Here is a 12,923-nt window from a genome sequence, read left to right as displayed (position 1 = left end):
CTTGAAATTATTTTCTTTCAATTAAACTTATTTTAAGCTAAATCATTTTACTAACAAGCTTACTTTATATGTACATATCCTTATTTAGCACATAATATTTTAATATCCACATACAGGAGTTTCTAATAAATGTTTGCATGCATTTCAATTAGTTTGTGTGATGAGCTATCAATATTAATAACTGTGAATTCTTACATAATAAGAAAGAAGAGCCACAACTGAAAATTTAATGAGACACTTGCTTTACACTGCCTTTTCAATGTTTACAGCCTAGAATTAGGTGGTAACAAACAGATAGTGAATAGGTGAAGCAATGCATATTTAGTTTGGACTGCAAAGAGAACAGAAGCCTTTGCGACATTTGGCCAGAGTTTGCCTAAGTCAAGACTGACAGGTACCCCAAAAATTGTCACTTTTAATCTTGGTGGTTTATAAGACTCCATCTATGAAATTTGGCTGTTTCCTGAGATACTGAATCACCAGTTCTGCTGTTCCGGGGCAGCTTCTATTTCATTAAAACAGCAAACTCCATGAATCAAGTTATATAAGGAAGCTTTGCAAAAGGAGAATAATTTTACTCTGATTTCATTGAGTCGGATCAGTAGGGTGATATTCCACCTTGTAAACTGGTTTTGGCAAAGGAGAGGAATTACAGTAGCAGCCACACCCATGACTGACTGAACTTTTCCATATGAACAACCATAAGTATTTCTAAATCAGAATTTTTTTTAATTACCACTAAGCAGCCTATATAGATTTGCGTTAGTGCAATATTAATGATACAAGTTTTAGGACACTGCAGTGAAGTTTTCCTTGTCATGATTAACTCAACGAGGCAATAACAGCATTTTGATTACTCAGACAGTAACACATCCAGGAAGATTGCTACCAGCTCTCTACAACAAAGCAACTTACATCCATAAGTTCATCTAGTAAAATATGTTTTGTATCACTCCAAGTGCATGGTTCTCCTGCATAAGGAAAAATATACTCTGTGCAGCTAAACATGATCATGTGATGTTTTGCAATTACAGGCTCAAAGCCCCACTAACTATCTGCAAGGACTGGATGGAAGACCTATAATTGCTGCTCCTGTATTTACAAAGGTAATTTGTTCTATGACATATTTAAAAAATAAAAATGTCAATTAATTGTACAGAGGGATAATTACAATTTTATAGCTATCAAAGATAAAAGAAAAGGAATTATGCATTTCTTAAGCAATCGAGGATTTAAGTGGCTTTATGAAATCTTACTGAAATCAATATTCCAGACCAGTAAGACATTTACTGACTGTCTATTCATTTTCTCTATTAGATGTTACAGGATATTTCAGCTTCTGAGGGGCAGCTTGTTGTCTTTGAATGTCGGGTAAAAGGAGCTCCTTCCCCAAAGGTTGAATGGTATAGAGAAGGAACACTGATAGAAGATTCTCCAGATTTTAGGATATTACAGAAAAGTATGTTTCTTGTATGTAAATATTGCCTCTAAAAAAATATAGGCAACCAGGAAAAATACTGATGTACCAAAATTTTTAATTTCTTATTACTGCGGTAAGAACAATTTAAGCCATATTTATGACAAGAAATAACAGTTACAGAAACCAAAACTGTGGATGAGTTGAACAGCATACTCACAGGTAGTGTTTGACTAAGATTCACCAAACTACTGAATTGTTTTGCCTTCTAATTGATCCCTTTGCCACTTCAACGTCCTTTTCAAATTCAGTCTTACTTCTGATGTTTGTTTTTACACCATTAATATAGAGTTCCATTGCCTATAAATCCCTCATCTTTTAGTAAAGCACTATTTTAATAGTGCTTATGGGCTGCAGATTGCTCATTTATTCACTAAAATAATGTTAGCATGCTGATACACGTGTGTGTACATAAGATACATGATAGCTTGTAAATACATACTTCTACTTTAATTTTCAAATCCAGTCTGCATCTGTAGTTTCCTTTTAACCCACTGGAATGCTAAAATTGCTAAAACTCAGAAGAGATTCCTTAAATTTCTATTTAAACCTAAATGAAACAATGTCTTAATTTGAGTTCACGTATGTAATAGTTCCAGAAATTGTCTTTAAGACACAATAAAGTAGTACTTAGGCTAAAAAGAAAAAAAAAAAAAAAAAGAAGTCTTGTAGAATTTATTTCTTGTTCATAAGTTCTCAGAAATCTTCACTAGTGTTCATATTGTTCAGTGGATTTGACATACCATTGAGTACAAGGCCTGGCTATCTCAACCACGCTTAAACAGAAAATTGGATCAAAAGGAGTATTTCATGAGATTGAGAAGAGCAAATTTCATATTTAGTACCTAATAAAAAAAAATCAGCAAAAGTAAATATATTCAATCTACTAATTCTGCTCTTTTTGCCCTTAGAACCAAGATCTATGGCTGAGCCAGGTAAGGATTGTCAAAAAGCTTTTGTCATATTTTTTTATTATATGAATGTGGTCATTTAACCTCAGAAAACATTAATTATGTAAACTTCATATTTACTTATTCTTCCTTTCCCCATGTTTATAGCTACTAGTGACATGCATTTCACCGTAGACTGTTCCATAACCATATGAATTTAATGAATTCTATCACTTTTGAAGAATGTTGCCATTCTGCTTTGACCCAGTTCTAACTTAGGATGTAAATGTTCCAGTTCTAACCTTAGGAGCTCAAGATTAACAATATTAATGTATGAGGGTCCCCTGTATAGCTGAGATTCAGAAATACAACAGATGATGTAGAAGTGAGCTATTTTTATCTAGTTCACCAGCTAGGGACCATTGCATCAGCTGTTAAGTCATGTCAGCCATTCCCTTTGCTCCCTACCAGTGTAATGTGAGAGCATCACATCAGGTGTTACACTCCTGATATCAGCAAATTCTATAAAAGTGGCTGGATTTGCTAATTTCAGGTGTCACAGGAGAACGTGGGCTACTCTGCATGATTTGAGCAAAGAGGCCTTCAGGTTTTTTTATTACTTCTCCAAGAGACAATCATTGTCCCCATTATGCTTTTCACTATTAAAACTGTAAAGCTGCCCCTCTTTAAGACAGAACATTCCCAAGGGAGTATTAATCCCTATGAAATGCAAACTTCTGTAATTCTTCTCCTTGCCATATTAAACATTTTTAACCCCAAAAAGTGTCTTGAAAGAGACTTCTCTCTTTGCAATGTCTTTCACTGACACTTAGGAATGAAGAGCCAGAGCTCCTACCAGAGCACACCGATGCCATTCCTTTACTGTCCAGTGGCATCACTGCTGAGTAATGTGAAGCAGTTTCTAGAGGGTAATCAGTTGAGTGCAGTTGTCACTGCCCCATCACCTGCTGCTCATTCAGAAGGAATCTGGACTTCCATGCATGCAGAGGTTGGCAAATCCAAATACTATAAACTAGATACTATGCTGCTTTAAACTGGTTCTATAAATCTACTACTATGATAAACTATTATTCTTCTATGATTGTTAGCAAATAATCTCTGTTGTTACTAGATTTTCCTAAGTGATCACATGAAACCATTGAGATTAAGTGTGGACTGGTCTTGTACAAAAAACAAACAAAAAAAATTCATAAAATATTAATCCTGTAGGGTTTTAGGAAAGTTTCTTGCAAATTGGGAGAAAAATAGTCACCGACTAGTGAAACAAATTTTAACAGCCCACATTTCAATACACAGTATACCCTACTCCCCCAGGCCATCCCAGCTACCCAGCCAACTGAAAGATTTAAAATACTTTCATCATAGGAATTTATTAGATGGTATTGCTGCCCGGGCATGTCAGCTACTGGTCAGACAGGAATTTCCTAACCCCAGACTAACTTTTCAAGATGGAATTTGATTTTTGCTAGTACAATTTTGCTAGCACATTTCTGGTGCTTCACAAAGGAGTGAAAAGGCAACTTTCTATAAGCATAGTTAGCACAAGTCCCCTCCACTCTAAATCTGCACTGGTACTTTTATTGAATGCCAGCCTCTATGCACGTGCTTGGTTTTTTTCAGCCTCACAGAGTAACTCCCCTTGAATTTTTCCCAGGTAATTATAAAGAATCTTTCAATCAGGAAGGAGATAAAATATGTATATTTTAGTGAGCTGTGAGTACAGAGTACACTATATTCTTCCATATTAAATTTTAAGTACTTCAGAAAGTCTGTACTTCATTTGATTAGGAAAGCATTTTCTAATGTTTTCCAGACACTGCTGACACCTGTTCTTCACTTCTGTTGGGCATGCTGGAGTACAGTACAGAGAGTACCAGTTGCTGTAGACAATGCTGATAACAGCTGCTGCACACAAAGGCTGCCAAATTTGATACCACTGATGAAATGAAAATCAAAATGAACAAGGGGGGGGAGGGAAACCTTAAGGAAATGACCTGAAAGTAGTCAAAGTTTTGTGTTTCAGTTCAGTGCATGTTCACGTCAAGTAATAACACTGCTCTGGTGCTTTGCAGAGGAAATTTGTACTCTTGTTATTGCTGAAGTGTTCTCAGAAGATTCTGGCAGTTTCACCTGTACTGCAAGCAATAAATATGGCACAGTATCTAGTATAGCTCATCTAACTGTCAAAGGTAAGAATTTGTTTTAGTCCTTTGTTTGGTAGTAAATACACAAGTGCTGCTGCACTGCACAGCCCAAGCTGCTCATTCACCATGCAGATTGCAATGTCCTTCCTAAGTGTCCTTCCCCAATTAGAAATGTGAAGGATCAAGGAACATTAGGAAATTAATCCCACACATCCCTTGCAAAAACATAACTCTCACTGACCTCAAGATTTGGGGTGCAGCCATTTTTGGAATCTCCATGGATTGTCCAGTTTGCTGTTTCAATAACTGTTTGGTGCAGAGCCCAAAGGACGAAAGCTCAAAATAGGTTCTGCCATGGTATCTTCATGATTTATGCTGCCAAGGCTCTAAGCAGTTAAGTGTGCAAAATGCACTGCTGTATCCAGGTCAGCTCAAGTTTTGGCAGTGTCCTCCATAACTAAAAAATCAGAGAATTCTCGGAAAACAAAAGTTTTGTTTCAAAGATGCTGGTGGAATTCAGGGGATATGGCTGAAGACCACTGCTGGATCATCCAAATGAAATCTATGTCTCTTTTTCCCCTAACTTTACAGTATTCCTTTGCTAAGGAACTTTGTCGTTAAACAAATGAGGTCAAATAACTCAGTCCAATATCTAGAAGGACAGTAGGATGAGTTTTTCCAACTGTAATTTTGTGTTATTTTGTGCTGCAATTTATTGTATTTACATATCACCAAAAGTTTGATATTTGCAATTTCAGCATCTGAAGACAGTAGTAATGCTGCTACCCTTCATACCATGAGTTCAATCAACGTAACTGCTGCTGAACATCAGCTTCCTTCCCATCATATTGTAAATCAAACCCCTAAGCCTAAACTTGAAGGTGTTCTTGTAAACCATAATGAACCCAGATCAAGCTCCAAGATTGGTCTCCGTGTGCACTTCAAGCTGCCTGAAGAAGATAAAGGCAGTGAATCATCCTTAGAGGATGGACCGGGCACTACAAATCAAAGCAGACCCAACTATTTCCCAGAGAGAATAAATGGACAGCCAATGAAAACACCAGAGCCAACATCACCATCCAAGGAACCTCCTCCAGTACTGGCTAAACCGAAGCTGTAAGTTAAAAGGATTCTATAATTCAGGAGTATCACTGATACTACTCAGTATTCACAGACCAGGAGCCTCTTGCATTTCACCATAAAAATTAAACCACAAAGTATCACACGGTACCAGCCTAATTAATCATAATTAATGGACTGCCCAGGGAAGTGGTGCAGTTGCCATCGCTCAAGGTGTTTGAGGAAAGGCTGGATGTGGCACTTAGTTCCATGTCGTAGTCAGTGTGGTAGTGTCAGGTCATAGGCTGGACTTGACGATCTCAGAGGTTTTTTCCAGCCTCAGTAATTTTGTCATTTTGTGAATCTCAGAAAACACATTCTAGAGAGCTATATATTTTTTTCTTCTGTATCCCTCCTAAAAGAAGAAAAAAGTGTTCTCTGAATCTAAAAGGAACATGAAACATTATTTAATTCCACAATGTTTTCTGCTGCAGCAAAAAGCAGAACAATGCTGCTGTTAAGCAAAGGAAATAAAAGCAGGTCCTTCAAATGTATCTCACTCAATTCTAAGCATGCAGTTTTGCCAAGCCAGACAACTTCAGCCTTACATATGGCATGGCCTAGCAACTAGTTAACAACTGTAGTGCCAAAGGCCATGGCTTCATGCCTTTTGTCTAAAAAACATATTCTCTTAAAACAGATAAAATAACTAGAAATGTTTGATAATGTGAAACCTCTTGAACTAATAAAAACCTTCACAATTAGTGCACTATAAGCTCAAGGGGGGAATTTAAGTAGTGTAGTTTTCTTACAGAACATTTTATGGTATTCATATTGCAGATTAAGAAATACAATTTTTGAAATACATCTGGAACCTCTCAAATCTAGTTTAACAAGAAGCACGCATCCTTAGTTTCATTTCTTAAATATGTAGAAGCTTTAACAAAGGCTGAGGAAGGACTTGATAAAGTAATTCATTGGTACACTTAAGATGGGATGTAATTTCATAGCATAAACATTACAAGTGAGAAGACAGAACTTACATACCACATAGCAAAGAAATTGAAGCAGTGTTTTTTTCAATATGCCCATATTAACAGTTCTAATAACTTTCAAAGTTATAGTGTGTTTAAGGGGGAGGAGAAGCAGTATTTAAGTTGCCCCGTGCTTGCAGAAAGATTTCCTTTCAACACCCCTCCCAAATTCTCTAACATTCCACTTTTTGATAGCTTGAACTTGCTGCCTTTAATGTGATTTTTGTTCAGTACATTGTTGAAACAAAATTAATGTCACTTATTTGGTTTTTTAATAACAGTTTTGGCTGGTTTCTGTGTCTTGGGCAAAGAAGAAGAGAGGAAAGAAAAGTTTATTTTAGTAGCAAACCAATATTATCCTTTTCTCATAATATTAGAGAATATATCATGTAGCAGTTTGCCCTACCTCTTACTGTATAACAGGACAAAGAATCTTTCTCTCAAAATTCACATACAGAAGTGTAGTCAGCCAGCATGTTCATGGCTTATTCTGCTCATCTTTGTTTCACATGCAGTGATCAGACCCAGTTAAAACAGCTCCAGAACCAGGTCTTGCTTGAACAGCAGCTGCATCATACAGCTACAGGAGAGCTGTCATTCAACATGGCTTTATTGAATTCTGCTACTTCATTCCATCAACAGTCCACCTCAACAGTGTACAAACAAAGCCAAGTCTCTGCCTCACAAGCATCCAGCTTTAGCCGACAGAAGCAATTCCCACCCTCACAAACCACACTGCCTACCAGCTCCTCTTCTAGCTCCTCAGTTGCAACATTTAGCAACATTCCTCAAGGAACCCAAAGAAGAAATCACATGGAAAATTTCACAGGAAATCCTCCACTTGCCCAGTCAAGGTCTTCAGCAGAGTTTACAAGTAAAAATGAACAGTCCCTGCCAAGCCCTAAAGAATCTGTGGTGCCTCCACTAACACTTCCTACATCTGCAAAACAGTTTCAGCCTCAGAGTGTGATTCCTGCTCCTCTCTCCCCAACTGGCCGGATTCAGAATCCTGTAGCATTCCTTAGTGCTGTTCTTCCTTCACTTCCTACCGTGCCAGCAACCAATGCTATGGGACTGCCCAGAAGTACCCCAACAACGTAAGTAGCACAAACCATATATGCAGAAGCTGGGACAAGAAATACTCGTAAAGGAAGCTAAGGTGATTTTCTGTGTAAAGGTTCAGTGGGGAGTTTACTTAAATGCAAGTCATTCATAAAATAGACAAGTGAGTTATTCATATATTCTGATAACTTAATCTAAGATTTTAATTCAGTTATGAAATGAAGTCACAGGTGCTTCTATAATAAGGTAGATCAAGGGTAAGAGATGATCGAGCAGTAGGAGCTTGTAAACAGATACATACAAGCTTTTGGGGGCTCAGTCTTTATAAGACTATACTAGTGGGAGAAAAGAGATTTCATGATCTTCATGAGTAGTTAAATTTAGTTTCCTTCCTTTCCTCTCCTTTAGTTTCCTACTTTCCCATGTCCCAGCCCAGAGCTGAATTTCCGCATAACTAGAGCACATCATGCTGAGCTTCATTTCTAGATCTCTACAGAGGAGTCAAAGTGAGGGCACAAAAGATCAGGAAGGAACCTGAACAATATCTCTGCTATTCTGTGAATATATATATTGAGGATTCAGATTCGTTTTTGGCATTATGAGTTATAATAATTCTGATTATGAAGGAAGTGAGAACTTCCACCTTCTTGTTCTGTAGACACCAAACAACAAAAGGAAGGTGTCTTGCACAACAATGTTATGCCTTTTACCTAGGCCCCCTCTTATTAAGACCCCAAGTGCTTGCAAACTACTAGAATGTTGCACAGGGTCCAATAGTGTGTGGCTGCTGTGCTTCAGCAGTGTGCTTGCAGTCTCCCCTAATTGTCTTCTTTAAGAATTTAACTATTCAGCCTGAAGAAGACTCTGGGGAGACCTTATAGCTGCCTTCCAATACCTGAAGGAAACCTACAGGAAGACTGAAGAGTGACTTTCTAAAAGAGTGTCCAGTGACTGGACAAGGGGAAAAGATTTTAAACTGAGGGAGAATAGGTTTAGGAAGAAATTCTTCACTATGAGGCTGGCAAGACTCTGAAACAGATTATCCAGAGAAGCTGTGGATCGCCCCTCCCTGGATGTGGTCAAGGCCAGGCTGGATGAGGCTTTGAGCAACCTTGTCTGGATGAGAGGTGTCCCTGCCCATGGCAGGGAGGATGGAGTAGATGATCTATAAGGTCCCTTTCAACCTAAGCCATTCTATGACTCTATGAACTATCTTACTAAAATAAAATAGGCTACCTCTATAAAATTAACATGAAAGGAACTGCTGATGCTAGGTGTCACAGAAGGGTGACAGAAATGAAAGAAGTAGGAGTTCATGGAAAGAGTAAATGATCAATGAAAATATGAGATAAAGACAAATAAGAAAACATATTACTTTGAAATTATTGCCTGATACAGTGAAATATACAATCATATACCCATGGCAGCCCCTTTGCACATTTCCCCAGCATTTATTGTGACATTATTAATTCAGAGTAAATATAATCAGAGCTTACATGCTTATTATAGTGTTATAAAGCTTATTTTCTTTAGGATATGTGTCTTTAATTCCTACTGGCATGGGAGTGGAATGCATTATTAAAATAATTCCAAAAAAATCAAAACCCATATTGTGCTTTGGGTTCTACATAAATAATAGGCTCTTCCAGCCAACTGAAGTGTAACATATTATACCAAAGAAGAGAACAAAAAAAACCCCAACAAACAAAGAACTGTTTTCTTCATGTTAGTATCAGAATTTTCTTTTACTAGCCCAACCCAAGGATTAACAAAGAAAAATCTGAAGCCTCTGCTATTGGCAACAGATGATTCCATTCGGGAAAATAAAGCTGCACTTGTAAAGGACCTGGAAAGAAAACTGCGTTTCAGAGAGGATGTTAATCAACAAAATAGTCAGCAGGTAGGAAAACCAATGTTTTTAAAATAAATTTCATCCATGGACAATACATGAATTGTGACTTGTGGGACAAGTGGTGTTCGTGTGGTTGGGCTGCAATGCTGCTTTGCAGAGTCAGAATTTTCGGTAAGTACTGGTTTGGAATAGCAGACTGGAGCTTTACATAAGATGTATGTGAAGAGGGACAGCTACAGAGGGTTTACTTTGTTATTGATTAGCATTTTTAATTTCTAATAATCCCTATTAGAGACCAATAGGAACTTTTTTTTTTCTTTTCAAGGAAATAGCTGTACACTGGATTTAATTTCTTCCCTTTACAATTTCCTCAGATCCTTGCACACATACATTTTCATACACTGTATATTTTAAACTCAGATTAAGAAGAATTAATTAAAGAAATCAGACTGTATAAGGTTTCTGTTTTCATTTTGGTTGACTAAAAAGCAGTATTATTAACATTAAACCATTTTTCCAAATCTTCTGACTTGTAAGGGACCTAGCAAAGTTTTGGTAGCTGTTTAAAACTGTAGGCCTAGCATTATTAGAATTTAATAAAAGCAAAGTTTTGCAAAGTTAAAAACAACCTTTTACAAAGTTCAAGGAACTAAGTATCAGTTCATTCTTAATTGGAATTAATAAGTTCACTGGATCTGGGCAGTGTCTATGAAATCAAAGAAAAAATAAATAATGAAATAACATTTTGAGCTTAAAATCACTGTAAATCAGGTTCAAACACCTTTGGGTAGCAGTAAGGACTGCTAGAGAGCTCTTCTGCTTGTCGGAGGTGATGCCATTTTCACCTTGGTCACAGAACCCTCCCTTAGCTGTCCCAGCAGCTCAGGCTTAACACATGAAATAATGGTTTACCCTGATCTGTCATCAACACGGGAACTTTTCACAACATCTGTTAGCCCTTCTGACAGAGAACATGCAAGCATAAGCAAAAAGCCACAGAGTCTCTGGAGTATGTTACCCTCTGTGGACAACAGCAGTGTAATCCCTGGGTTTTTTTAATTTTGCTATTGACCTTTCTTTCTGACAGATCACTGCCAAAGCACTTAAAGTAAAACAACTGGAAGTGGTATGTTCTGCAGATGAAAGAATTACAATTTGTACTTGCTCTGGTAGTAACACAAATTATTTAGAGAGCTACTGTGAAATACCAATGAATCTTTCAAGTTAACTGCAGGATAACCCCTTTACAAACAATGATCACTACTACTGTCAAAGTTATCTGCTGTCAGCAAAAGTTATTTATACACTTATTTTCTATTCTGCATGAAACCAAATCAGAATCTTGATTCCCTCTCAAAGCTATCGCATCTCTAATTGTTGCAGTAATTAGAATGCTAAAGGTAATGTACCAGAAAACAAAGATTTTAGGACTGCTCAATAAAAGTTCCAGTATTTTCCCCTCAGTTTTCACTTTTAATCTTTTCTGATTTTGCACTTCCACATGTAGGAAAATCACTGTCCATACTGACTCCACCAAATTCAAGCCTGAGCTTTCTCCTCAGTGAAAGCAGTGATTATTTAATGAGATGAGAGGATGCATAGCATTTTCCAGAATTCCTGTTGCTTTGCCATTTCTAGAATAATCAGATCAGTGATAATAATACGTTGGAGTGCTGAATTCACATGATGGTTTTTGTCCTATATTTTCCTCTTATATTTAGCACATTTAGAAATGAGACATTTTCATCCTACATATATAGCACTGTTCTATTAATAGCAGTATTTGGTGTATCTTAAATTAGTCTGTGTCTTAAATAGCAGTCTGTGTCTTAAGTTGCTGGTATTGTCTTATATTACCATATAAAGTGTGGTCATGAACATGAGCGATTTACATCCTCATCCTGTATTTATTATGTCATTGGCTTCCTTATGAAAAATGTTTAGCTTTACAAGTCATGATTTTACTAAGTGTCAGCATTACACACTCAGCATGATATCTAATGATCTGGATGTACTCCTGTTCATGCAGTACATCATTCATCACCACCAACAAGGAAATCCATTACCAACAATTTTGGTAATTTTGGTAGTTGGTAATTTTGCTGATATGGCACGAGACAGAACAGATCAGTTTCAGTCTTCTACAGCTATGACAATCATGCAGAGCTGACAGAAAGACAAATATGATTTTGCTAAAATTCTAGCTGCAAATTTGATCAAGTACATGCAATGCAGTTTTTATCAGAAAAAACACCATACCAGTTACTTATGCAGATGGTAATATGCTATATTGCCAAGTGAAATTTCCTCACAATTAGGAGTGTTGGGGAAAAAAAAAAAAAGACTTCTTCAGTCAGATCTGCTCAGTTCTTTCAAACAGAAGATACACTAAATGGGAACTGGCTTTATGCCATTGTGAGAAGAGGTTAGAACAAATCCCAGGATGTAGGACATTTAACTCAGTTTCTTTCCTTGACCTGATGACTGTCAAATTCATAACTTAATTCCAGAAAAGACAGCCTAACTCCTTCCCAGTGGGTATGTGTACTGTTGGTCCTGTCCCAGGATGAACAAATAATTAAGCATTCCCAATCAGCAGGACAAAAATCTGGGTATTTCACCTTTCAGAATGAGTTCCCTTAACAGGAAATCAGAGTTTCTCTCACCTTCTCCAGCTTATTGAATAAAAATGAAGAATTTCAGGCAGTGCTGAACACATTCTCTTTTAGCAGAACATTTCAGAGCATATTTCAGCTTAATCATTAGGGTTGTTTGAGGAAGCTGCTAGAATCTATTTTCCAGTTTTATTGGAGAAAAGAAATAGAGACACACTGAGGGAGAAAATCACTCTCCAGCCTAAAAACTAGGACAAACACCTGGATTCTTGCCCTTGCTGCAGTGGATGTTTCAGTATTTCTGCAAAGTGAAAGAGGACAAGAAGGGCATAGAACTTCCCTATCCACTCTCTCCACCTCAGTAATATTTTATTAGCATGGAGCTCAGAGCTTTGTCTTGGAGACTGAAGTTGAAATCCTGTGAGGCAAAGCATCCAACTCTCATAACCTCACTAAGTGCCTGGGCTACTGCAGCATTTAATGAAAGGAGAGCACAGACAGTGTTACCTCCAGTTCCCCAAATTTGCCAGTCTAGTCCATTGGATTGGACCTTCATCTTCCTTACAAATAAAATATCTTGGTAATGTTCAGCTGGAATATGTCACATAGAGACAAAAAGAAGTGTGGAGAGAGAAGGGCAGACAGAGAGTTGGGGGATTTTGACAAATGGAAAAATGTGTAATACAAATTGATTCTTTTAACATTACATTTGAAAACATCTACAGGCTTCACCAATGGGACTACAAATAGAAGAAATTCTATTGCTTTA

The 12,923-nt window shown here is 37.2% G+C and overlaps 1 protein-coding gene and 1 long non-coding RNA gene across 6 annotated transcripts in view; one reads left to right on the top strand and one right to left on the bottom strand.

Annotated features, from left to right (window-relative positions):
- Nucleotides 1-12,352, bottom strand: part of LOC139798447 (uncharacterized) — a 42,611-nt gene extending 30,259 nt beyond the window's left edge. Inside the window, exon 1 of the long non-coding RNA XR_011726820.1 lies at nucleotides 11,799-12,352. This is a non-coding gene — a long non-coding RNA (uncharacterized lncRNA). The remainder of the gene's footprint in view (nucleotides 1-11,798) is intronic.
- MYPN (myopalladin) overlaps nucleotides 1-12,923 on the top strand; it is a 63,383-nt gene that overhangs the window by 34,735 nt on the left and 15,725 nt on the right. For all 5 annotated transcript variants that reach the window (XM_071749076.1, XM_071749078.1, XM_071749074.1 and 2 more), the window contains 7 exons: nucleotides 1,035-1,106; nucleotides 1,318-1,459; nucleotides 2,389-2,412; nucleotides 4,461-4,577; nucleotides 5,291-5,648; nucleotides 7,141-7,722; nucleotides 9,440-9,587. In XM_071749076.1, the coding sequence (XP_071605177.1) occupies nucleotides 1,035-1,106; nucleotides 1,318-1,459; nucleotides 2,389-2,412; nucleotides 4,461-4,577; nucleotides 5,291-5,648; nucleotides 7,141-7,722; nucleotides 9,440-9,587 (1,443 nt within the window). The remainder of the gene's footprint in view (nucleotides 1-1,034; nucleotides 1,107-1,317; nucleotides 1,460-2,388; nucleotides 2,413-4,460; nucleotides 4,578-5,290; nucleotides 5,649-7,140; nucleotides 7,723-9,439; nucleotides 9,588-12,923) is intronic.

This window comes from Heliangelus exortis, chromosome 7 (assembly GCF_036169615.1).
Source record: "Heliangelus exortis chromosome 7, bHelExo1.hap1, whole genome shotgun sequence".
NCBI classification, from domain to species: Eukaryota; Metazoa; Chordata; class Aves; order Apodiformes; family Trochilidae; genus Heliangelus; species Heliangelus exortis.
Note: the sequence above shows the minus strand (reverse complement) of the source record. Positions and strands in the feature narration are given on the sequence as shown.